Source organism: Anser cygnoides, chromosome 2 (genome assembly GCF_040182565.1).
Source record: "Anser cygnoides isolate HZ-2024a breed goose chromosome 2, Taihu_goose_T2T_genome, whole genome shotgun sequence".
In the NCBI taxonomy this organism is placed as follows: Eukaryota; Metazoa; Chordata; class Aves; order Anseriformes; family Anatidae; genus Anser; species Anser cygnoides.
Window position 1 is genome coordinate 32,030,335 of NC_089874.1, and position 27,632 is coordinate 32,057,966.

A 27,632-nucleotide genomic window follows, 5' to 3' on the forward strand; every position below is an offset into this window, starting at 1 on the left:
GTTATTTTCAAAAGTATTGAATAGAAATACGCAGTCATCTTTCCTGTTTTTTCTATATAATTTATATTTTTATAATTTCCACCGAAGAAGAAACCAGTTCTAGGGTTGCTGGTGTTTCTTTTCTTTCCGGTGTTCTCCTCAGACTTTCTTCATTCTTCTCCTGATGGACATGAGAGCTTTGGCTCTTTTTTTTTTAAAAAAAAAAAAAAAAATCTATTCCTAATTTGTATTAAATATTCCTAATTAGTTATTATTATGGACTATTTCTATTAAAAAAATTAGTCATCAGTAAGTAATAACTTCAGAAGTATACATCTTACACATGGCTACAGGTTGTGTAAAGAAGGAAGAAGTCTTGGTATAGAATGCAGCTTTTGCTGCATTATTCTAGATAGAGGAATTGTGATGAGTGTCATCTTGGGGATTTTGGCATTTCTAAATCCCTGCTAGGGGTAAAGTTTGATAGTCTGTCCTGCTTTGTTTGCCTTCGTTCTTTTCTAATCTAGATATTTTTTTTTTTTCAGGAATGTTTCTTTTTCAATTTTAAAATGTTGGGGGTTGTTTTTTTGTTGTTGTTTTGCGAAATAGTGAAAGTGAATGGATAATACCTGTCATTCAGATTTTTGTTTCTCCTAGCTGGCTTTGCTTTTATTTTTTATTTTTTCTGAAAGTGGCTTTTTTCTAGTACCAGCTAAACTTTTTTTTTTTCTTCCAGTAAATGGCATTAGTTTTTATACTATAGGTATTAAAGTAATGAAAACAAGTGAAGAGTACTCCTTCCTATGCAACACTTGCACTTCAGTTTTGATGACCCTTTATTAATTTAGATCAGGATGATAAAAACTTTCCATACATGAGTTAACCTTCTTCAGACTTAGTCTTTGAAAGTGCGGGTGTTTTAGAGCTGTAGCTTAGTGATATATCTTCAAAGTCTCAAAATGTGAAGTTCGCTGTAATGCAGTGTCTTCACCCTTCATCTGTCAAAGCAAGGTAAAGGGATGGGGTTTATCAGGAGATATGCACTACTGATGATCTATACATTTTCCACTCTATCTTCTTTTTTCTATCCTGGATTGTCAGCAGTTTTCCATCCATCTTAAATTACAACAGCTTGCTTTCATCCATCTTCTGATTTCTTCAAAAGCCTTAGGTTTTAGTTCAGCAAAGCATGTAAGTTCATGTGTAGCTACCTGTGCATGCTTTGCCAGTAGTGAGGAATATAGCCATACCAGTGTGTAGGCTGTGTTGCATATAGGCTCTATAGCTCTGTGAATTGATGGATGAAGAACAGAACATCATTTAGTAGACAACCTTGTATAATTCCTCCCCCTCGTTTATTATTTGCACAATATAAAATATATATACAGAACTGTATGGTGTTTTTCAGAATGGCGCTCATGATTATGTATATTTATTTGCAACTTTGAAAGCTGAATATGGGTCTTCTCAATAAGTATACAATAGAAATTAAAAGGATAATAGGTTTTCTCCTCCTGCCAGGGAACTTTGGGGTTTTTTAGTAAATGTTCTAGATTTCCTTTTAAAATAATGCATAGGAAAAAATATTACTGTATCTTCCAGCTACTTGAATTGAAAATGAATTAGCGATTGTAGCTCCATGTGACCTATTACAGGACTTTTTGACTATCTGGAAGGAAGAAGAGCATTAAGGTTTTAATTTGAAATATAAATTCCTGACTCGTTAATCAGTTAATTTTTAGTTTTTATTTTTAGAACATATTTTTCCTCTGCGGTGCCTTTGAGGGATATTTTAATTATTTTAATGAAAACTGTCTGGCTTGAAAGTTGTTAGCTGTGGTGAAAGCTTAAAAAAATAAATGAAAGGCATAATTTATCCTTCAGTTAACATACTTAGTGTAGAATATCATTTAACATAGTTGAAAAGCGAGTGAACGGGAGGTCCTTAGGATTCTTGACTAAAGTTCTGAGCAGCTGAAAATGAAGGCTTTAAACAGACTGAGAAATCGTTCTGAGTTTAGGGTAAATATCTCATCTTTGAGCTAAACTGTTGGTATTTTACAGCAGCATTGTTGCTTTTATAGATTTCCTATGTCTTGCAACTTACAGATTTTTTTTTTTCATGTATATTTTTCCTTTAACTTTACGGTAAAGGCTTAAGGCGTGTGAAATTACTCATGTAATTTTAAGTTATTTGCACATTACAGATCCAGTCAGAATAATTTCAGATTTGAAAACAGTTTTTATTTTTCTTTTATTTTTTTTTCTTTTTGGAAGATGGAAAGTAGATAAATTCTGAATTATGGAGAATCTTTTAGTATCTAATTTTACTTGATAGTGTCCTGTTTATGAGAGCACACAGTACAGAGATAGGATAGGATACGTTTAAGGTTCTTTGTAGCAGTGTGGTGTGATTCTTCATCCCTTATTCACTGAGTTTGTTTTTTTGTGACGTGGATAATGATCATTCATGGTTACAGTAGTTTAGCTGAAATTGGAAAGTTAATTGTTTAAATAGTTAAATGGCCGAAAATAAAAAACCCTGTTTATTTGAAATGGCTTTCTTTTCTTCATGTTTTTTTTTAATGTATAATACTCATTTAGAGTTCCTTTGTGTTTCCTTGCTCTCTCTGAAGGAAGCTTTAGCTCTAGAGCAGGCTCTTATCTAAGGTACCTAGATGTCTGAATGTAGATGGGATAAAAATAAATGTAGTTGTTATACCTTAAAGCAGGATTGTTATAATATATGAGGTTGTGTGGAAACAAAAATACCCTTTATTAAAGAAAAGTGTTGAGCTAAAACTGTGCCTTATAGTAAAGAAAAGGAACAAAACAGATTTGGATTGATTTCAGTAATACTGATTCTGTTGTGAAAGTGTCATAGAAACAAGATGGGTTATCTTTAAAGGTAAGGAAAAAAGACTGACATTGAAACTGAGATCTTCCATTTGACTGACTTCATAAACATTTTTTCTTACACAAAGCAACACAATGTCACATGAGTTTCTAGTGAGCCTTTCAAAGATCACTCATCTTCTTTCTTTCTTTCTTTCTTTTTTGTAGTTGCATTAAAATCTTCAAACTCTACAAGACCAGAAAGAAATGGCATTCAGGAAAACTGTAGAACAGCAAAACTTGGAGAGGGGATGCAGATCCTTGAAGGGGAACTCTTACTGCAGGTATGTTTTGAAGTGAATCTGTTACATGACCATTTAAATTCAAGTGATAATAAGAGACATACTAGTTATGCAGTGATGAGTTTAAAAAAGGAAGTTTTCCTGTTGTCAAATTACTTAGTCATTTTCTTTAGGTTAATATTATGTCTTTCTTGCACTTTTTGCTGAAGGTCCTAACGACTTTGAAGAGTGGTTGTTAGACTGCAGGGATCTATTAACTCTTGCTTTAAGTCAAGTCTTAGTGTTGTATTTTTCCATCTCTTTGCATCTTTTTTTTTTTTTTTTAAATATATCTTTATTGACCTTTATTACAAATATTGGTAGATAGGTTAGTCATGTACTGCAAGTCTGATGACTGTCTAGAAAAAAAAATCTCTTTAAAAGACCTTAAGCTTGCTGGGATATTTTGAGTTCTTAGTGGTTTGAAAGAACCTAGAGTTTGTTGCGTAGGTTCAGGAGAAATGTTAAAGCATTTCCATTAACTTAGCAATATGAGCTACTGGAAAGAATTAATGAAAAATAGTATTTTTAAAAATTATTTAGTTTATTTTAATATCCTAGAATGTCAAAACATATGAAATATGATACAATATTAGGTCCAGATTAAATTCAAGAAATGACTAATATAAGCATTCCAACGTTCTAATTAGTTTCATGAAATATATTTCACTGTGACCTTCAACTCCGTTTGAAATACGTTCATAATCTATTTTATATGTGCATTCTTCAAACTGACATACCAGAAGTGTCAAATTATTAGGTCAGTCAGAGGCAGTGCTTTGCTTAGAACAAAATAAATTTGACTGTTCAAAGGGCAGAAATGAAAACAGCTTCTAAGAATCCCACAAAACAATTACTGTAAATTAATGCTAGTGGAAAATTGTTTCCCAACCAACTGAAAAAACTAGGACACGAGTGTACTTTTCTAACCTCGATAAAGTATGACAGAACTGTAACAGGGTTGTTAGAGATAAGCAGCCTTCTTTTAAATGGAAATTATTTTAAAAGGTACAGTATGTGTTTGTATTGGAGACATCTAATTGTTTGATATGAAATTCAGTTACTTTACTTGATTACCAAGTTCTATCTATGATGAAACTGCTGTAGCAAATGGCTTTCCAATATGAAAACAAAATAGATTGCATATTTATTACTGTAAATTCTAGCCCCTTGAGAAGCGAGGAAAATTAATGGAATTTCTTCATTTGTAAAAGAAAAATATTAAAAGAAACTAATTTATGAAAATATATAAACAGGTAGACTTTTCTCAGGGAATGTAAAAAGATAAATGATGAAAATGGGAATTATCTAGAACATATTAAATAACATTAAGATGTATATAGCAGTACCCATCTTGCCTTGTGCCTAAACCCAGAAGTCTTTTAAGTTATCCAGGTTTCCATAAGCTACAACTGATGATGAACATTTCCTTATTATTCTCTATTTTTTTGTAAAGGTGGTGTGAAAATATACCGTATTGTTCATTTGTTTGTATTTACTCATCAGCTTTTTTTTTTCATTTCAGAACAAACAAAATTCAGATGTCTTTAGTTTCAAAAAAATAAAAACTAATTGTCTTAACAATTCAACATATGGCAGAAGTAGAGATCAAATGCATTGCTGTGCCTTCCTTAAAATTAAGATTTATCTCCCTTAAAATTACTTGAATTATTTCAGAGTCTTAATTTAGATGCATAGTCTGTAGTAGTCTAAGCAAGTTTATGATAAAATATGCAAATGGAATTTACATCCTCAGAGACATTTTTAAAACACCTTCGTTCTTGCTAGTAACAATTTTATAATTGCCCTTGTGTTAGGAATATTAAGAGTACTTTTGTATAAGCAAAAATATTATGCCCAATGCTCTAAAATAGTAGTCATTATCAAATTTCATTATACCTTTAAAGATGATTATTTTAGGATTAGATTTTGCCAAAACCTGGATTGTAACCAACATCCCATTTATTGGCATATCCTGGATACCTGCATATTTTAAGGGACTTCTAGCAATGTTTTGTCTTAGATTTCTAGACAAAAACAATCTTGTCTTTTACAGATTTTTTGGCTTACAGAAGGTATCTAATTTCTGCAGTAACAGTTCCATTTCAAAATGAACTGCCTAGCAGAGCCACTGTAAAATGTGACTGAGTTCCAGGTACAGGAGCTGTTTGCCTTTGTCACAGATTGGACAAGGAAGAATCTTTCCATGGCTTTGCATGAAACAGAGCAGAATAACTAATTTTAACATGTGGTGCAGAATTACACAGTGTACAGTTCACAGAAGTTTTATATCAAACATTTGATGTGAAATTCACTGCAAAGTAGGTCAGCAGAGGACACAAGCACCTGCCATTGCAGATTTCCTACTCTCTTGGGATTTGTATGAACTTTATCAAAACCAAGGATTTTATGTAACTGTTGAGACACAGCTCTGAACCTCAAGATCTCTTGGTTTGACTACACTGTTTCAGATTTTATTTAAGCTCATACTGTTTTCAGATAGATTTCATTAAACTAATATATGGAGGTTTTTCAAGAGCTTGCAAATATAAATGAGAATAGAGTAAGAAATATCTACAAATGAAATAGGAATAATTGACAGAATTTTAAAACCAGTTTAATCAGATAGTTAAGTTGTCTCAATTAGACGATAATCATAAAAGAACAAGAAATAGTAAAACCATATCCCGGCTAAATATGGAAAAGCAGCTATGGTGGTTCCCATAGTTATGGGGGTTAATGTTTTTGGAAGAATGATGCTGTTTCCCAATAAAAAAATATATTTCTATTATATTACAGTAACAAATAGGATATCCTTCACTTGCTTTATGTTTTCTCCTAGTTACGATAATTTTGCGTAACGAAGAGTTTTAAAAATGTTTTTTGATCATGCTGGCCAAATTCAACTTTGAATGTAGCTGAGGAAATTAAGTGGCACAGCATACTTAATTCCGTCCCTTGAGACAGCCTTTTGTTAAATCTTGACTGAAATCCATAGAAGTAAATCAGCACCTTTCAGATGAGCTGCCAAGTCACAAATGTTCTGTTTGCTATCACAACAATCGCCATGAACCATATTGATTTGGAGTTCAGATAAATGCCCTTTGCGTGACTTTGAACAAGGAGCCACTTAGTCTGCTTCTTCATGGAGGGGGAAATCTCTTCGAAAACATTGTTTACTCGCAGTAGTCGGCTTGTGCAGAGGTCTTCTATTTTAAGTAAGCTATAAAATGTTTGTTGGACCATTTGGGGCTCTGGATCGCTTGATTTCCTGTCCACTTAGGCCTGTCTGCACTATGAATAGAAGAGATTTTGGGAATCAGTTTGTGATGCTGTTCCCTTTAATACCGCAGATGTTTGAACATCCTGAAGGCTTGAGCTACGCAAGCATTGTGAATTGTGGTTGATACTAGGTAAATCTATAGATCTTCGTAACGCTGCCCCTCGTCTCCTATGATGAAGAGTAAATAAGTCATCAAAAGGCTTTGGCTTCTCCCCTGACTACTTCCTTGGAATTTTCCAAACAAACATTTTTCTTCTTTAGATGCAATTTTCTTTATTGTATCATGTATACTGTAGGGAGAGATGATGATGAATCCTTCTGTTTACAGTTAGATAAAGATATGTTTTTGTGTGCTTCACGTTATGTGAGACTAGGGCATAGGTAGACTTAGAGCCACAATAATTATCTGGTATTTTGTCTCCGAGGCTGACAGATTGGTGTGTTTCCTCCCCAGGCATTAAATGGTTTTGTATTAGTTGTGACAGCAGACGCTCTGGTTTTTTACGTCTCTTCTACTATCCAAGACTACCTGGGGTTCCAACAAGTAAGTTTATTTTTTCCTTTTTTTTTTTTTCACATAAGTTTTGAATAGTTTCTGAGGGCATCAGTACTCATATTAGGATCTGATTGTGTTATAAAATTCGCAGTCAGATATTTTGAGTTGGATTACTTTGAAACTGTATTACTTTTCTAACAGCTTACGTAGCCAAAATGGGATCTCAAGCCAAGCACAACAGGAATATGATTTCCAAAGCTGAGTTAGGCAAGATAGGAAATTCTCACACTTAATTAGTCTTTACTGGAACAACTGTTTGAAATTTATACTGTGGTGTTACCCAGTTTATGGTGCTGAATTAGACGTAATTCAATGGGAAGGTAATTATTTTAATGGAAACCTTTCATACAAAATTAAGTCCATATGCCTTGAGGTTTTTTTAAGAATGTATTCAGAGATTTTTAGTAACTTTAGATTTTTTTTAGTGTGTTCTCTCTCCTGTCCCCCTCATTTATTTATTATTTTAAAACAAGTATGTTATTTACAATTTATGGTGCAGATCACATATGGCTTTGCAAACCATGTATCAAAAAAGCAAAGACCAAGATCCAGAGGACACATGTTCTCTAGGGGATGCAACTCCCAGGATTAGTTTACGTTAAGTTGATACAAACTGTGGTGGTTCTTACCTCTGCATGGGAGATAGAGCAAAGTTGGTTAAAGAGATTGAGTCAAGGATGGCCCAGTGATGCTGGCTTGGGCAACCTCTGACACTTTTTTCTTCCTGCATGCAGAAATTCTGCTAGCCAAGGGCCTCCTTCCCAGTACAACCCTTCTCTGGGTGGTATGGTGTAGAACTGAGATGGAAGTTGCGCTTGAATTACTGGGCATTGCATAGATGACAAAGTGAAATTTGGTTTAATGATAAATACATAAACTGAGTACTTTATGCTATGACATCAGTGTCAAATTACAAATGACCTCTACATTCACCTGTGGGCTACATCTCCACAAGATACATTTGTTTACTGCACTTCTGTGGTGAAATATCTGTACAGAAACATCTGTAGTTATCAATTTATAACTGTTTCTTCGTTTGTTGGGTACTGCATGATGATAGATTCAGATGCTGTCTAAAAATAGGGAGAAACTCTGCTTGGTCTGCAATTTTAGGTAACTGATAAGAGTTAGTTGGGGAATGTTTATGTAAAAGAAAATATTCCAAACAAAACATTATTCCTTAAGTTACAGATTCTTTTGGTGTTGGGAAATGAAGAAAAAAGCATGGAAAAGAAACGTGCATAGAAATTCTATAGCAATGCCAGTAAATCAAGTACATGATACAGAAGTGAAATCTTACAGGTCCAAAAATTAGCATTTCTTGCATTTTTTTTTTTCTGGAAAACATTGATTCTTTTATGAATTTCATCAAAGCAAAATCTGAGCTAGGCTTCTGCTTTTGCTAGCTCATCTTAATTTCTTTAGAACTGTGTTTTATTTAAAAATATTTTGTGTATATTTTTTTGATTGGGTTTTAGATTTATGTAGAAAGTAAACATTTTAATTTCTCTCAGTTGACTGATGCTTTTCTTGAATATTGTGGGTGTTTTTTCCCCCTTATGTGTGTTGTTGTTTTTTTTTTTTTAATCCTGGGTGTTGTAACTTTGTCGTTCAGATCACATTCCTAACCATGCAAGTGGTGATGATATGAAAGCTTAGTAATTACTGATTTTAATACGTTCTTCAGGAGTGATAAGGCTTTTAGGCAAACAAAACCAATATTCAAAATCTCTCTGGCTTAGTTTTGAAAGTTCTGTTGTTCGGGGACTTTGACTTCTTTTGTATTCCTGCAGCACCTGGAATAGGTCAGGTCAAAGTACCAGCTGGAAAGTATTTTATTTACAAGTATGTAAAATGAAATGATTTAAACAAAACATAAGCATAATAGTTCTAGGCTTGCTTAGATAAGAAGTGGTTTTAAAAATTAAAAATAAAAAAGAGGGGAGAGGTTGGAAGGTAATATCTATATTTTCTATTATTATTTTTTGTGTTTGCAGTCATGGATGTGACTGATTCTTTCTCTGTGCTGCTAAAAATTGTTTCAGGAAGCTTCCCATGTGCATGCAAATTATGTTTTTATGCTATATATGTTTTTTATTGCTATGGCAATAGCAATACTATCAACCAGACAACTCTCATCATAGTCTCAGAAAAGTTTTATATGCTTCTTTCTTTCCCTCTTTTTTCCTTTATGTATGTAGTCTGATATTATACACCAGAGTGTATTTGAACTGATTCACACAGAAGACAGACCTGAGTTTCAACGTCAGCTACATTGGGCGTTAAATCCTGCTCAGTCTGCAGATTCTGGACCAAGTGTACAAGGTGAGAAAGCTGCTAACTTTTATGTTTGCCTGTCCAATTATTTTTTTAATGAGTCTACATAAACAAACAAAAAAATGTGTAGATCCTTTTATATGAACAAAGGAATGAATAATGTATTTTAAATTTATTTAAATGTAATGGATGTGTTTAGCCAGCAATGGGAAATGCTATTTGTGCACTTTAAGTTGCACTGCTATTCATAGGACAGCATCATAAACATACTAATTTTACTCTGAAGTGGAAGACTTTAATTTGGGGCATAAAAAACTGAAAGTTATGCATGTTTGATCTATGTACTGTGGTAAATAGCAACCTGCATGTTTGTGTGGCAAACAGGGCAGTAAGAAGTGGACGGTCTCTTTTGGTGATATAATAAAGGAGGAAGATGTGTTTTGTTTTGTTTTTCCTGTGTTCATCTTCAGTTATACCTCATCTTTAATTAATGTATGAATGAGAAAGTGCTTTCTTTTTTTTCTTTTTTTTTAAAAAAAAAAAGATTTCTAAAATCTGTTGTTCCTGATCACGACACCACATTTATTAGCTTAGGAAGACCAGCAGACAACTGGGTATGAAACTCTTCAGGCTGGTAGATATATTCCAAGAATATTAGTTAAAGTATTATGTTAATATGGAATAGTGCATTCCTGGTTGTGGAAGACACATACTCCTCCACATCTGCTAGTATGCTAAGTAAGCTGCTGCACAGACCCCTACTTCCCCATGGGACTAAAAGATGAAACAGATGAGCCTTTAAGACCAAGTATTATGCTGGCTAGAGTTTCACGTTGTCACAAGTTATCATGACTGATGCTTATGTGACCTGCTATATTGAGAAACTATCGAGGAGAAATATGTTACCTAAATATCGGAAGAGAGATCTCTTGTTATAGATGGCTACATGCAATAACATAAGCGTAAATCTGCCTGATAATAATGACAAAACTGTTGAGACAACTGTAATGCTTAATTTCACACAACAGCTCTTTAAATATGTAGGTAAAGGTCTGTGTTACTGTAAGTTACTTGATTGTAGGTTGTTTTATAGTCCAGAAAAAAAAAAGTCCATATTATTTTTTAATTTACCATTTATGAAGCAACTTGATTTAAAACCGTAACAATTTCCCATTAAACATTTTATAGTAGTAAATCACAAACACTGTAATTTAACAGAAAAAAATCATAGAAACCGGCTAATATTACTTGTTTGGCTCACAGCTCAGCGCGTTTCAGTTTCGCATTTAGCGGACAACACTTAAGCTATCTGTAGGTCAATCTACACGAGCCAGGGGAAAACACGCTACACAATTAATACTAAAATTCAGTCTAGAAAACAACTGTTGGCACTTAGGATTCCTGTTTTTATGTGGTGGCTTATTGTTTACCTCGTAGTGAAATAGTGTTCTGTGGCTCCCGGAGATTAAGCAAGTGTATGTGAATTTACAGAAGGTTGTGTTTGAAAAGTACAATACTAGGCCGACTAGGCCTCGTTTTTTACTGAGTGATGGGAGTATTCCAAATGCTGAGCAGCACTACAAACAAATGTTTGTTTTGTGTTACTAGCTTACTAAAAGCTGCTAAATTATTTTCATGCCTCCAGTAGTGTAAAATGTTAGGCTGTTGAGGATTTTTAAACTGAATTCAGATTTATAACTGAGGATAACGCTATGATCACAAGGAACTTCCCCTGTTCCCCCTCCCCCCTGTTTTTGTTAATTTAATCCATTTCCTTTGTAATGTATCCAGCAAGCATTACGTAGTTATTTATAGATATATTATAATTGTACTCAGGCTTAATCACAGATTCCAGTCTCAGTCTGGGAAGTGGCTGTGCTTCAGTTAGCCTGGACTGGTTGCTTCCCACTCAGTGCTCTGGTATGCCTCAAGACCACTGGTTTCCTCAGCTGTTCCTATGCCTCCCTGCTCTAACCCAGTGAAATTTGCAAGATTATGATTTTTCAGTCCCAAATATCCCCTTCAGGGCATCAAGTTTGGATTAGCTTTTAAAGTCCAGTTGCCAAGCAATGATCTGTAAGACTCTTCGCTTTCTTGCGGCAAATCAGTTCTCCAAGATCCTGGCACTAAGACATCCCTGCCTCAGGTCTGCCTGGAAATGTGCAACAGTATTCCATTCACAAATGTAGGAGGCTTGGGCTTAAAGCCTTTTCCCTGCCACAAGGATCAGAAACTCCTACTTTGAGTGCCTTCCCCCTCTTCTCCCAAGCTACAGTTGCTTCTTCCACTAAAGTCTTGTTCCCTCTTGGGAACTGCCTGTTGTACTGAAGGAGTTGACAGACACTCGAGGGAACTCACATGAGATATCAGCATTCAAATGCTAGCCATGTACTTACCAAACGAGTAACACTGAGTTGCTTCTGTAGCAGAAATGCCTATGCAGTGCCGAGGTTTCCCATGGAAAGCCTTGCACAGCATTTTGGATTCAAGAGTTCCTCTCAGTAGGCAATCCTCAGCCAGAAGAGTTCTCTGAGCCAGAGGACTTACCAGAGCCCTTTGAGGAGCCTGCTGTTGATGATTTAAGTCTTTCCTTACATCCCCTTCAAGAAGTTGCCCTTAATCTCCATGAAAGAATCTGCTGAACAAACACAAAGCCTTTAAGACACCCTAAACTACTCAGTGTTCTCAACATGCCCCTGCCTGGCCACTAGATCTTCCAGGCAGCTCTTACATAGACAGTAGCCAACTGTTAATAGTAGTTTCTCACAGGGATTGTAGGCGTTCTGCCTCACTAGCTGGAATCTTTCTCAGTTGTAGCTGGCCCTGCAGGAGTAAAGTCCTGGCAATAGCAAAGGGATGCAAATATTGGGAATACTTGGAAGAAAAGGTATTTTAGGGGGTTCCTTGGTGCTAATACTTGTGGAAAGTGAATATTGGTATCTACAGTGTGTTAACTATTTCAAGGAGACCTCCACTAATGGGTTTGCAGGGATTCTCAGCAGTGTTGGAGTTTGCATTTTTGAAAAAGGAACTGGAATTTGCAAGCTGTTTCTTTGCTCTTTCTTCATTATCCTTGCCTCTTCAGAAAGCTTCTAACCCATTTCAGCATCTCTTGGAGAAGCACCACCTCAGAGACAGAAGTGTTGAAAATCCTCTCCAGCAATTAGGCAAATCAATTAAAAAAAAATAAAAACTAAATAATAAAAAATAAGTTTGCTTTTGTCTGCTGAGAACCACCCATATGACAAGGGAATTTGTTGTTTTCTGATATCAAGGACAGGTGGCAACCACCCTGAATGTGAATTTCTTTATCTGTAGGATCAGCTCCAAATGGTGGCCTTGGCTATCATGCAGTTCTGCAGATGGCTGTAATTTCAGCACATCCCTTTTAATACTCACTATTAGCTACAGTGCCTTTTTTTTTTTTTTTTTTTTCTCCATGGCTGGAGGTCTGTTCATCAAAAATTGACCTTGTGTAGCAGAAAAAAAGGAATCTCCTGATTCCGTTGTCTGAAGAGCTGGGTGACTCAGCTTTCTTGTTGGATTTATATGTCCTCTTGATGAGCCATCAGTGATCTCATTTGACTCCAATTCAGTCCGTTGAATTAATAGTAGAGTAAACTGAACTGGCAGTTAGTCATGATTTGTTTTCCTTTGGGGTTGATCTGTCATTGTGCAAAGCAGCTAGCCTATCCATAAGTTTTTCCAGCTGTCCAAAAGACAGAATTGTATTTCAGAGAACATAATGTGGCTGGTAAGCAAGTGGCATGCTACCTCCAACTCAAGAAGGTCAATTTGGATTATTTCTGTGGTGGTCTTTTGTACATACATGGTAATTCTCTTACAGTATATAGAGTATTTTAAAATTTACGGAGTTTTAACACACTAAAACAATGTTTTTACACTGTTGCTTTTTCTTAATTTCTGTGTGTATGAATTAGGAAAGAGCATTTTGTGTTTTTTAATATGTGTTGTAAACAAGATTACTTTGCTAAATTTGCTTTAAGTAGACATGCTTTAGTATCTCTGTATATGTGATCCCATGCAGAACATATGTATTCTATCAGCAGTTTATTGATCTACCTCCTGTTTTTACTTTATATTCTAAACGCTTAAGTCTATTTCCGAAATCCCACTTAGCAGCACATGCTTATTCTAAAGTGGTAGAAGACTGTCAGGTTGCTATCCTAGTTGTTAGTCGTGAGTTTGGGTCTTTTTTTTTTTTTTTTTTCTTAAACATAAGTACTCCAGGTTGTGGAGGCTCTAGAGAGCCTACATCATTTTCATGATCGACAGCTCAGAAGAGATATTTTCACTGTTTAGTAGTAAAATATTAGCTTTTTTTGGTTATTTTTTGGCATCTACTGAAAAAGTTTCTCAGATTGATTTATTGTAGAGATTCTCTAAAGATGCTTCTCTTTATTTATTGCTACTGATGGCTTTCACCTAGGTGTCTGGACAACAACGGTTTCATATACCATCTTTGATACCATCTTACTGACCTTTTGAATACTCAATTCTTAGTTATTATGGCTGAAAATGCCTACTTTTCACTTTTGAAGATCCTGCCATTGCAGCATTGGGACTGTACTCTCTGGTCGTTCTGCTTTCTGCAACTGATTCGGAATCTAGATTATTGACTAAAATAATTATTATTATTTTTTAAAAAGTTTCATGCAGTTTTAAAATACTGTAACCTGTAAAACATAATCTCATTAGAAGAACTGATGCTTAACCTAGCATTGTAACTGGTAGAAGTTCTGAGAACGTTTCCAGTTTACATTGTTCTTGCTCAGGTCACGACCTAAGGCTTTGTTTATGAGGCGGAAGATGATTTGTTATAGATAGCCTTCACTAGGTGTTCTTCTAAAAATAATCCTTATAAATAATCCTTTCCTGTAGGAGATAATGGCTTTTCACAGCCAGCAACCTATTATAACCCAGACCAACTTCCTCCAGAGAATTCTTCCTTTATGGAAAGGAATTTCATCTGCAGGTTACGATGCCTCCTGGATAATTCATCTGGGTTCCTGGTGAGTATGGAGTTACGTAAAAACTTCCACACATGCTGTAATCTACATTATGCTTACAATATGTACAGCAACGTACTTTATTTAACTTTCTATTGATATCTGAGTGCTTGAACCAGCATATTTCAGTTAGCGATACTAAATGACAAGTGGGGACTGTATTCTTGGATTCCCATTTGACGTGTTGTTAGAACTAGGGGCAAGTTCTCTCATTTCTCATGGCTCAGTTTACTCTGTGAAATATGAATAAGCCCTTGTGGAGTACTGTATGATTTGTGGATTAAAAAACACTAAAAAGATTATTTTCTGTTGGGTTTCTTGAAGTAAGTTACAGTAATTAACAGAACTATAGTTTTCCCTTACTTGGGAAAGTCTGTGCTTGCCTTTTTTTTTTTTTTTTTTATATATATATACACTTTTTGTTTGCAGTGTTGTGGGTTTTAAAAGAAATAATATGTGTTTATGGTCCTCTAAGTGACTTCTTACAAACAGGATTGTTTACATAAGATTTTGCAAATTGTACACAATTACACGCTTTATGCTAATGACTGAGAGAAATTCATGAGAAGTTATGTTAATTGCATATATGTATAATGATATGTTCATTAGAATATTATAAGATCCAATTGGCATTTGCTTTTACATATATTTATTTCACAAAGCAGCTTTCTCATTAGTTCTTTTTTAGAGAGTTTACTACTTATTAGATCTCTAGGTTATATGTTCAGGGTTATAACAAGTTATAACAGGTTATAACTCAGTACTTGTTAGCTAACTTTTGTGTATGGCGTGATACAAAGCTTGAATCTAATCAGTTTTAAAACAAAGGGTATATTTTACTTCATAACAAAAATATCTGACTCTTAAATACCTCCAACATGTAACAGTTACTAACACTTAGTTTTTTCATCATCTTAAGGCAATGAATTTTCAAGGACGGTTAAAGTTTCTCCATGGACAAAACAAGAAAGGGAAGGATGGCACTACTTTGTCTCCTCAGCTAGCTTTGTTTGCAGTAGCTACTCCCCTGCAGCCACCATCTATCCTTGAGATACGAACCAAAAACTTCATCTTCAGAACAAAACACAAGCTGGATTTCACACCTACGGGCTGTGATGCAAAGTAAGTATAAATTATTCTGCATAGCACTCTATCCATATGCTGATGAGGAACATTTCAAACATGGATTTAAAATCTAAAGCGAGGTACTGTTTCAGTCAATACTGATGATTGTTTAGGATCCGTTATTGTTTTTCTCTTCAGCCCTGCTAGTACGTTCAGGGAAATGGTTTCTAGTAACTGAAGCCAACTTGGGGGACTAGTATAAGTTTTATGATTTGTTAACTGTGTTTTTTTATTAGAAATCTCATGTTTCAACAAATGACTGATATTGCAAAATAATGTAGTTAGCATTTACATATGAAATATTCTAGCTGTAATTAACTTGCTTGGCATTCCTTCTGTGAGATGGTTCATCAGCGATGTTGCAAATTTTTTTTTTTTTTAACCTTCCAGAGGAAAGATTGTCCTGGGATACACTGAAGCAGAGCTGTGTATGAGAGGAACGGGGTACCAGTTTGTTCATGCAGCTGATATGCTTTATTGTGCTGAAAATCATGTCCGAAGTAAGCTCCATTCCCTAAGAAAGGCTATTAAAAATCAATGCTTAGATTATATTTACACTGAAAAATATTATGCAAGACTCTTAAACTTCTGCGGTTATTAACAAAAAGAATACTATTCATCTTATGTGATCTTTCCCTTCCTATAAAAATTTATACTGGATAAGGAAATATTTAATATTCCTATCTAGAGCCTTTTTGGTTGTGTATTCCAGTTTCTGTCACATCTTGCTCTCTCACTTCCTTCTGTGCTCAGCCTGACTTCTGCTATTTCAACAACTTCATTTGGGCAAAGGGACTATTTCAAAGATAACTTTCATTAGAAATGTAAGATTTTAAAGAGAAAAATATTCTGTTATTGAGCCCTGGTAGCTTGATTTGATATAAATAACAGTATGAGGAGAGAAGTAGGTGACTGATAAGTAACTATTTGGTAGACTTCTTTCTTTCCTTTTTTATTAGGTGTAACATAATTCTCTTTCAAAATTACAGAAACATCTTCAAGAGATTTTGGTGCTTCTCTTCTACTGTCTTCTCTTGGAAAACTGTTTTATTTCTTTAGTCCCCATGTATACAATTAATTAAATCCCCTCAGGAGGTTAATTCTTAACCTCTATTAAGCAGATTTTGTATTTCAGGGATAGCTCAGTCACTGTTGCCTTTCACTTGTTTTGTTTGTTTGGAAATTTTTTATTCCTTAAAACAAAGATTGGTTGGAAACTTAGTTTGGAAACTTTGTCTTAGAAATGTTTTTTCTCAATATCTGATGCTAAGTTTAAAAATAAATACATAAAGAATAGTCTTTTACCAAAGAATATTTTCGGTTAGGATTTGTGAACTTTTCTATTTTTATTTGATTTTTCTGTCTACAAAGGCAGTAGTTTCAGCAATGTATAACGAAAACAATAGTATGTTTATGAAGCATTGCTAGTAAAGTGAAAACAGGAGTGAAAAATGGATTTTGAAGTATTAACCAGTCAAAATGTGAAAGAATTGGATTCAGAGCTAACATATAAGAGAGGCTAGCATAGCCCTAATACAGGGCTAACTCAAAGTTTTCTAATTTATAAAACAGTAGTCACTTTTCAGCTGTAAAAGAGATTTAGGCTTTTGTCATCTACACATTTAATAGTCTCTATTATTGCAGAAATAGTAGATGAGGCTCTATATAGGATGTTGCTTGTCTGTAGTGGATATCTTACAATTACTTGTAATTTTGGCTTTTATTTTACCGGTAAAAGATACCTTGAAAAGTGATCAATCATCCCGTTGCACTAGGAATACATCAGTGCTGTACAGAAATAGGTAAACGAGGACATGAAATTGTAAATTGCTCTACAGATGGGATTATTCTCATGACAAGCCAGGTTTTCCTATTTTTGTTCACTTGACAGTAAATGGTATGTTTGCTCTTCAACTCTAGTGATGAAGACAGGTGAAAGTGGAATGACTGTCTTCAGGCTTCTAACCAAAGAAAATCGGTGGGCCTGGGTACAGGCAAATGCGCGACTTGTGTACAAAAATGGAAGACCAGATTACATCATTGCTACGCAAAGACCTCTTACGTGAGTCATCATTGTATAAAGCAGTATTCTCCAGAAATTGAGCATTTTTGATCACTCTTGTTTCCCTTCAGAAAGGAATTCTTTGTTTTTAAATAAACCCCCTTTAACTCCTGAACTCCAAGAAGAAAACCTCTTTCAATTCGCTAACAAACATTGGAAAGCATTTTGACATTTCGGTACTTATTTAGTGTAGTCCTTGTTTATGTGTGAAATTTTAGACATTTTATTTCATATAAAGAGTAGAGTACAAGCACCAAATTATTCCATCCAATGCATTTTTAATTCAGTATCCCGATTAGCAAAAATTAAGAAATCCAGCTGCAGTTGTATAGAGGAAACAACAAAAACATAAAGAATTTATATATTTTGTAATTTATGATGCTTAACTGAGTTCCATATAATATGGAATTTAGCATTATTTTACAGGTTAAATGAATTTTCCCGAAGAGTTTGTAAAATGATTACTTGCCATGTCAAGAAAAGCATAACATATGGAACAAAGCCCATTTATGTTCATTTCAGCCCCTAATGCACAGCAAATGGTGTATGCTATCTAGATTTAATTACAGATGTAGTATGTAAAGTTCATATTACAGTCATAAGCTCTTTATTTCATAATCTGCCTCTCGGTTTAAGTCAGCCAAGTTGAGCTGAAATAGCTAGGAATTTGAAAAATGCCTTCAATATTTATTTATTAATTCCAGGAGACAAAAAGATTACTGTAACTGTGTTGAGTACTGCAGTATTGTGCTATATATTGATTTATTTTCAGAGACGAAGAAGGGGCAGAACATCTACGGAAGCGTAACATGAAACTGCCCTTCATGTTTGCCACGGGTGAGGCTGTTTTATATGAGGTAACTTTCCCGATGTCGAGCCTTATGGATGCCTCTCAACCGAGGAATAAAGCCACAACGGCAAAAGGAGGTAAAACTACGCTACACGGTGATTCTGTGGATCCAAACTCCATTCTAGGTGCCATGTTAAGGCAAGACGAGTCTGTGTATCTCTGCCCTCCAGCATCACATAAACTTTCCTTCGAAAGGAACTTCTTCACAGACAGCAGGGATGATCTGGGCAGTGTTGTAAGCAGTGACTGGACGGATAGTTTCCTGCCTGCTGGAAATCACAGCATCCTCAAACAGGAACTAACTGAGTGTTCCCAGGACAGTAGTGTGCCGCTTCCTGAAGACAGTGCGGCACTCTTTCAAGATAACAAAAACAGTGATTTGTACAGCATCATGAAAAATCTTGGTATTGACTTTGAAGATCTAAAGTACATTCAGCAGGATGAGGAATTTTTTAAAACTGAATTATCTGGTATGGATGATATTGGGGACATAGACATAACTGATGAAATCCTGACTTATGTTCAGGATTCCTTAAATAAGTCTGACTTCTTATATTCAGGCTGTAATCAGCAGCAGCCCGTGGTCCAGAATGCCAATTGCTTGGTACAGCAAGAATTAGATCAGCATCAAATTCATGAGCATCAGAAGCAGCTCATGGAGCAGCAGCAGCAACAGCAGCAGCAGCAGCTCTGTCAGAAGATGAAACATATGCAAGTCAACGGGATGCTAACAAATTGGAACTGTGGCACCAGCATGCCTCTTAGCTGCTCACAGCAGCAGCCCCAGCAATATGTATTCTCTGGCATGCATGCCACAGCTCCTGAGTTTTCTTACAAATCAGAAGTAAACACTTCACCTTATGCATGTAGGCAAGAGTTTGTTCCTTACAAGCAACCCACAGCAATGATGCCGCAGCTTTCTGATTTTTCCCAAATGGATTTCCCTGTAGCAGGTTTTGAGAGATCAACGTACCCTGCTTCTTCCAACTTGGAGGATTTTCTCGGTTGTTTGCAGCAGGTCCCTGAAAATCATGATTGTGGGATAAACTCTGAGTCGGTTATGCTAACTCCTCAAACGTGCTATGCAGGTGCTGTTTCTATGTACCAGTGCACACAAGAAGCACAGCCCAGCTGCATGGATCAAATGCAATATGATCCTATGATGGCAAGTCAACAAACATTGTTGAACAAGGTATGGTAAACAGCATTGTTATATTGCTTGAATCACATTTTTATTGGGTTTGGATGGCTACTGGGATGCAGTGTTTGCCATACTTGAATCACTGAGTTTGAAACTGGTGTGTTAGCAGTGAGTGAATGTCTTTGCTTTATTTGTTCATTAGACTGAACAGGGTTGCGTTTGGTCAAGTTTTTGTGTACATATATCCACATCCTGGTAGTTCTCTTCGGCAGTATTAAAGCAGGAGTGAGTGAACTAGGCAATTGTACCTACCAGTAATTTTCCCAGTGGGAGCAAAAAAACAAAACAAAACAAAAAACACAACAGATTAGGTCATAAGCTTGGAATTGGCTTATATACATTTTTAGGGGAAAAGGATGATATCAGTAGAAAAAGGGAGCCTTTCTCTAGCACAGATTACAATTTTAAGCACAGTTCTTCATAGGTAAAATTAACTTAAAAATAAAAAATAAATCAGTTATTAAGGCAGTTCCTGATTTTGAATAACCTTTGTTGAAGTCTTTTAAATTGTACCATTTATTTCTGCTAATGATGCTCAAACACAGAGCCACAATTCTTTTTGGACTTCAGTGAGTTTGTGTTCTAAAGTACTGATCCAGCTGTAAATGCTTGTGCATGTGCATAAGCATTTACAGAATTAAAGTATTAATTGGCATTTTAACCTACACAAGCCGGAGGTGAGGAATGCGAGTAGAACATACCCAGTTTTTTGGTATGCTTAGTACAAGTACAAAACATCTTTTTAAACTGTTTTGCTAGTAGAAAAATATAATTGCAGAATTACAGAAATTGAGCTAAAACAGTTCAGCAAGTGTCCAGGGGCTGAAATAGCATGATGTTACTTTGGCAAACTGCAGGCACAGGCTTGCACAGCACTTGGCTGTTCGTTGCATGGCTGTGGTCAGTGTTAGTAATCCTGCATAGTGCTTGATAACAGGGATGCAAAGCATTTCCAAAATCACCAAAGTTCATTCCTGTAATAGGATAGAAATGTCCTTTTCCCAAAAGCTATACTGGTGTGGCCCATTGGTTTTGAACAGCCAGCACCTAAGCAATTCCATTTCCTACTTTCTAATGGTTGGTTTAAAATATATTTATTCGGTTGATTATTTTGTTATGCTGCCTTAATCATTTTTGTTATGCCCCCTTTTTGTTCTTTTCTTGATTACTTTATCTTCTATATCTGTAAAAAAGTTTGACTAATGACTAAGACAGCATCTCCAAATGCAATAAATGAATTTCTTTTGCTTTGTATTTACGAGAATGCTGAGCTACCATAGTAACATTGCTTTTAGCTTGGTTGTCATAAAAACATGAACAAAGGCTACTGTGTGAAAATGTAACCTTACTTAAGTTGTTCAGAGGCAAATTCAGGCCCTTTTGCTATGGTATACCCATGCTGAATGGATCTGGATGGCATTGCATAAGCAGAAGCGTAATGCAGAACTGCTGTTGTAACATCATTTAGCTCCTTGTCAGCTCCTGTTTACATCTGAAGAGAAGTGCTGAACATTTATCCAAATTAGCTTAAAAGAGCAACACACTGCTTGATAAGGAAGGCTTATTGCCCCTTCCCTTTTTGTAAAAGAGTGATCAGAGATAGCTGAAAGCCATCTCCGAGTCCTAGCGGGTCCACAACTTACTTTGCCAACAAGTGTTGGTGGCTGGGAGGAAGAGACTGCTTGCTCCTAAACCAAGTAGCAGTGTCTTTTTGCAGCCTATACTACTGCATACTGTTCACATTGAAACAAGAACAAAACACAACCAACCAACCAAAGGCCTCTTGTATCAGACTGTACTCACTTTTGATCTCTATTCACACCTGCCAATTAACATATTTAGGGACTGAGGGCAAAGTAAGGCTCTATCTATGTAAGTAAAGATGTTATGTTGAGAACTGTTTTAATATAAAGAAACTTTTTCATTTTGCCTAGAAATGTCATTGCTGGAGGGAAGATAACCCAGTGTTTATGATGTATACTTGTATTGCAGAGATACAGAGTAGTTAAGAGAACTTTAAAATATGTGAACTCGTAGAAATTAGTAATTCAGAAGTATAGCTACTGCACTTAAGTTGTAGTCTTTTAAAATATCTGTGCCAAAGCCATGATGGCAAATAAAACGTGTTTATTTATTGTAAGTAGAGAGAAGGTGTCACTATTACGGTAATAAAGTTATTAAGGTTTGACTTTATTGGCTGCTGGTAACTTCAGTAACGCTGCGAGTAAGCTGATACTGGGTGTTACTGTTGGAGCTGCAGTCGCACAGCCAAACCAAAGCAGGGCGTTCTGCGTGGCTGGATTTGGCGTGCTGACATCAGCCAGGGGCTGGAGAGACGACGGACGTCTGCTACGCCAGCAGGGATTTCTGTCCTTTCCGCAGCCTCCTACCTCCCATCGGTTTCTACACAAAAGGACAGCAGGATTAGAAAGCCAGAAGGGTCTGTTGTGATCATCTGCCTTGACCTTCTGCCTAACTTGTAATTAATCTGTTTTACCAAAATTAACTCTTTCTTTGAACTCATGCATTCATGGTAGGATAGTAACCACTGTAGTCTCCATCACTAAAAACGTTTCACTCATCTTATAAAAAATAATGAAATAATCTTCTTCCAGAATTTATCCTAGTTTGTTCGTGTATCCATTGTTGTTAGTATGGCATCTTTGATTTAAAGCCAAATTCACATGATTGTAGCGTAGTGATTAGGAATTTTAGAACAACAACTGCATGGTTTGTCAAATTTCAGTGTTTGCCTAGCAGGAAAAAAAAATGTTTCCACAAAATCAGCATATCTTGATAGATGAATGAGTGAATATATAATATATGTTTTAAGGACAAACCTTGAATGAATGAATACTTCCAATATAAGCTACTCCCAAAGAGATGATGGAAATGTTTAAAATATTTTGTTTTTATTTTCTTTGCATGACTGAATGGAGTATTTTGTAGATAAAATTAGTTTTCCAGAGCATGACAGTAAGCATTACATCAGATGGTTAAAATAATCCTATGAACAATTTATGTCAAGACTGATGAAAGCCATTCATTGCTCTTATTTGGTGTTGTCAATATGAAGACCATTTGTTAAAAAAGCCCACCCTAGGATAGCTCAGCTCATGGATTGAATGCAGTACACTTACAAATAGGACTGAATGTACATTCCTGGAAGAGCTGTAAAGTCTGGATCCCATTGCAGACATGAAAATATGTAAATAGGTTGCTTCTAAAATGTGACAGCTGGATGTGGAACTTAAGAGTACTCAGACTGTACTTTCGACAAATGGAAACTGTATTATGCTTCAGATAATGGTGGTGTTTCTTTCCCTTGGCCTGAAGTGGGACTCTCACTGACTTCAGCAAGGCTTGTTTCACTGGTGATTCAGACCCTACTTTAATACAAATTAAGTTTTCGTCATTCATCAGCCACCCCCCCCCCAAAAAAAAAAAATATAAATAAATAAATTGAAGATACTCATTATATTTAAAGATTATCTTATCAAAGCTGTGCATTTAGGCAGATTTAAAAAAAAAAACACACAACAAAACACACACAACTGAATTAGTTTCCCATATTAACCATTTATATTGTCTTTTTTTCCCACCAGTTTCAAAACGGTTTCAATGGAGGAAATGTAAATGAAGCATATCCATCTCAGTTAGATGTGATCAGTAATGCACAAACTGCCACACATCTTCAGCCTCTTCATCATCCAACAGAACCCAGATCCTTCTCAGATTTGGCATCTAGTGGATTTATGTAATTCAGATCTAGAGCTCCATCTGTGACTTTGTCTGGGCATCAGGCTGCTCTGAGGAAAAGCTCGATAAATCTATCTTTGAACATAGGACTTCAACAGCTAAATTACATTTTGAAAATTTGAGGTTGGTTGCACTATATGCTGGTGGCTATGTAATCCAAGGCCCTTACTTCTTAGGGTGACAGGTGGAATTAAAACTCTTGACTAAAAGTATGCATGTGCTGTTTTCCATCAGATTGACTGTGTCGTTCCAGTATGGATTACATATGTATTACAGACTATGTCATGCTATACAACATAAGATAAGGCAAATGGTTTTGTTGTTTAGAAAATTAATTGGGCACTTTACAAATAGCATCAATGGCACAAGGAAGATGATTTCACACTTGGATTATTTCCAAACTTTATTTAAAAATATATATATATTAAAACGCTCTGAATTCATGAAAATCAAAAGCACTTAATTTAATGCATACTATGCTCTTTAATCACTTATTTTATATTTAAAACCTTTTGTTTTAAGTCTCCATTTCTAGCACTTTAATAGAAGGCTTAATACAAGGATATGATATGCAACTTCAGGTTTTCTATGAAACAGATCCCTTGCATTCCTCCTTTTCTCGTCAACCTTAAGTGCCTCACAGGTTAGCTACCTTGTTTCTGACAGGAGCTTATTTTAGCAAAACTCACTATAAATGTCATCTTTATTATGTGAACTTTTATCTAACATCTACAGTGCTACTGGCTGTATCTTTTTTTTTCTTCCCTAAAGATAATTTGTTTAGAGTATGTCTTAATTCTTTATCTGTGGATTTGTTACACTATTATCTGGAGCTATTAAATATTCTGAACTTAGTTCAGCTAAAGAGTTTTGGTTTATTCTATACTGCTTTTCTGCTTTCTTCAGGTAATACAGGGTATATTAAAAAGCAGATTTTGCTGAGGGGGAGGAGCAGTTCCTCAGGATTAGTTTTAGATTATTAATGCTGAAAAACATGTGCCTTATCTTGTGTTAAAACACTCATAATGTTCTTTAGAAATAATACAAGGCTGCTCTATGCAAATACTTTCACTAAAATGGATATTGAAAAGGTTTGCATTTTAAATAAGGGGGAGAGGAGTCTCAATAGCAAGTGGTATTGACACTTTGACTGCAGTTTTCAATGTTCGTAGTGGGAAGGGGTCAGTTTTGATTTAAACTTTATCCCTAGCAAATTGCACTGCAAAGGACCGAGAGGTTATTCTTTTAATGTACGTGAATCCATTTTAAAAGCTTTGTGCAAAATACAAAATTGGAAAAAGAAACAAAAAGTCATTAGAGAAATTCTGCTTGTAATAAGCTTTATTTTCAGGAGAAAAAAAAAAACACAGGCAAAACATCATTCTGGTTTTTGTTTTTCTTTTTATCTGAGAGGATTGTTAGAACTGTAGACACCAATGTTTGGTGCAAAATAATAGTCTACATGAAAATACAGAAATGTGTATATGTTCAAAATATTTCTGTACTCTTGCGTGTTGTATAGTTCATATATAATAAAATGTCTTTGTAACATATTTTAAACCAGTTAATTTTAAAGTGTTACATCATTACATTTTAAGAACAATTTTATTATATTTGTTATATATAATATAAAATGGCAATGTAGCCAGTTTAAAGCAGGCAAAAGTAAATCGGCTCCCTCCAATTAGTTGTTAATATTGTTTAATACAAGGACAATCACTTCAAATTGGAATTCTTCATTCTTAGATGTAACATGTTTGCTTTGAGGAAGAACATGTCTTCGATTCTGTGATATAATATGCTAGGCCAAACTTAATTCAGTTACAACAATTCAGATGACTGACTTCAGTTTTTCTAAGTGAAATTATTTGAAAGGGACATTAAGGAAGCAATTACTATTCAGGAAAAGCTCATAAAGAGATTGTGGGTTGTAATATGAGGTTGCTTTTTTATTATTATTTTATAAACGTTTCAGATTTTGTTTTCAACACAAGACATCACTAAGCTTCAGTTAATGTCTTTTGAATTAATTGGTCATCCTGTCATTTTTTTATGTAAGGTCTTGTTTTAAGCCAATATCTGAAACGTCTTCCATATGTAGTTAGTGTATGTTTGAATTTGAACTTGAAAATTAGGAAAGAAAAATAATGCTGTAAAACCAGAAGGTTCAAAGGGATAATGTATGTTTTACATCTTACAAACCATACTGTTTATGAATTTAGTTAAACCAAATACATGTCCTATCACTAAGTGCCAAGGATGCAGTACTACAATTGTGCTGCCTTATTTACTGTAAACAAAGTAGTTGTTTATATGCATATCAGCTTATTTTTTTTGCATTATCTTATGTGTACAACATTGACTGCATTAGTGCACTCTTGATCTGCACCAAATTGTACCTACAGTGCACAGATGTTTCTAAATTGGATCTCCATTAGCCCTTCAGGTCTGTTATAAGTAAGATATTAACCCCATGTTAGACAGTATTACTATCCATTTTTGTACAAGTTTTCTTAGCTTGTTTTACTTTCCAGTTCTTATCTTTCATTTGCTATGCCTGCACATACCATGCAGTACATCTTTTGCGTTAAGGTATGGTTTTGTAGCGCTGTTGCTGATCTTCAATAAAGTTTGTAAGACATAATATATGGTAATAAAATAATCACTTGAATGTAGCTGAAATGCATGTTCTTTTACTGCAAAACGTTTGATTTCAGCAGTATACAAAAAGATACGTTATTATACAGTTACTAATATTTTTTGAGAACTGGTCATATGATAGTTTACAAAACTATTGTTATTTATGTCACTGTGGACTTTGCACTTCTCTGAATATAAGATGCAAATACAATGTGTATAGTTTAGAGTGGTGAACAAGTGTGTATTTGCCCATGGAATTAGTATTTTCCTTTGATAATCGCATGAAAATGAGTTTGTTAATAAACATTGTAAACAGTGAGCCACAACTAGCAGTTGAAAGGCTTCTGTATTTGTTGCCTTGTGAACAGTAAATTTGTAATTCAGCTGTACTGAGGCAGGAATAGATCTCTGCATAGATGCTGCTAAAAATAAGGTAAGCATTTTCTGCTTTGAGATCTGTGGCTCGCTATTGGTGACCTATTTGCTGTTCATTGCTATTTAGTTAATACTGATTTTAAGTTACAAAAACAATTTTTTTTTCTAATTATTGATGTTACTGTTTACTGTAGGGTATATTGACTTTGTGTGATAATAGTCTTTTAAAATCAGTTACAGTACTAAAGCAGATGCTTCATAATTCATAATGAATCAGATGCTTCATAATTCCCCATGCAGTTTAGCAAACTTGAAATAGTTCTTCGGTTTAGTGACATGATGGACTAGAAGTTAATTGGCTTCAAATATGCTATTATCTTATAATGTATATGTACACATGCTGCCTTATTCAGAATGAGTACTAGGCTATAAACTCTGCATGTAAGTCCTCTTGCTTGCTCTCCTTGAACAGCACAAAATACAAGCTAAAATACAAGAGTAATTCAACAAGGCTGCAAATCTATTAAGTAACATCTGGAAGTAATCAGGTAATAATATGAGCAACACAGGCCATCCTTTTTATAGTCTGTTGTGTTTGTTAAAGGGGTATCTTCAAGCCACATGTCAACCTGTTCCCAGAAATGCATTGTTCAGTTTTCTTTGCAAGAGGGAGTTTTCTTCCGTACTAAGCCATTTTTTTTGATTTACGGAATTCCACTTCTATTTTTAATTTGAGGTGAAAGTTCTTAGTGGTTCATAACCTGCAGTAGCCTGCATCAAAGCCCAAGCAGTTTGTTGACGAAAGTCATTGCCTTAGCTGAGGCTCTGTCACAGGGAGGTTTTCCCAGGTAGCTCTTTTGGAGATGGATTTTCCTAGTGAGGAACCGTGTTTCCCACTCACACATTTAAAGCAAAAGCTATTTTATTCATAGATGCCTTTGTTCACCTATGAAAGGTCTCTCGGCTGGCTTATTAAATTAGGTTAAAGTTACCTTCTAGAATAAAAACCTGATTTGACTTTTAATAACATTGTTCTGTCAGCTGATTAAATTGACAGCTTGTATTCCTGCTGTCTTCCTGCTGTCCTAGGAGTCCTTCCTGAAAACTAGTGCTAAATAAGTAACATTAGATCAAAAGAGCTTTAGACATTCAGAATACAAGTTGCCTTTGAATCATGAAATTCTACCCATTGTACAATCCTCTTTATCTGAACATTAAATGATTTTGAGCATGGGCCAGTGTCCACTTTTCCCCTTTCACTTCTGATGCTCCAGTGAACACTATTCACTTTGATTGCTTACCAGGGAATCTGGGCCAAC

General features: G+C 35.2%; 1 protein-coding gene across 1 annotated transcript in view; it reads left to right on the forward strand.

Annotated features, from left to right (window-relative positions):
- The window catches only part of AHR (aryl hydrocarbon receptor), a 63,304-nt gene extending 37,331 nt beyond the window's left edge, over window positions 1-25,973 (forward strand). The window contains exons 3-11 of the mRNA XM_048068336.2: window positions 3,043-3,158; window positions 6,893-6,982; window positions 9,196-9,319; window positions 14,174-14,304; window positions 15,221-15,423; window positions 15,817-15,926; window positions 17,347-17,488; window positions 18,261-19,530; window positions 23,145-25,973. Of these exons, the coding sequence (XP_047924293.2) occupies window positions 3,043-3,158; window positions 6,893-6,982; window positions 9,196-9,319; window positions 14,174-14,304; window positions 15,221-15,423; window positions 15,817-15,926; window positions 17,347-17,488; window positions 18,261-19,530; window positions 23,145-23,300 (2,342 nt within the window). The 3' untranslated portion in view covers window positions 23,301-25,973. The remainder of the gene's footprint in view (window positions 1-3,042; window positions 3,159-6,892; window positions 6,983-9,195; window positions 9,320-14,173; window positions 14,305-15,220; window positions 15,424-15,816; window positions 15,927-17,346; window positions 17,489-18,260; window positions 19,531-23,144) is intronic.
- Window positions 25,974-27,632: the final 1,659 nt, after the last annotated feature.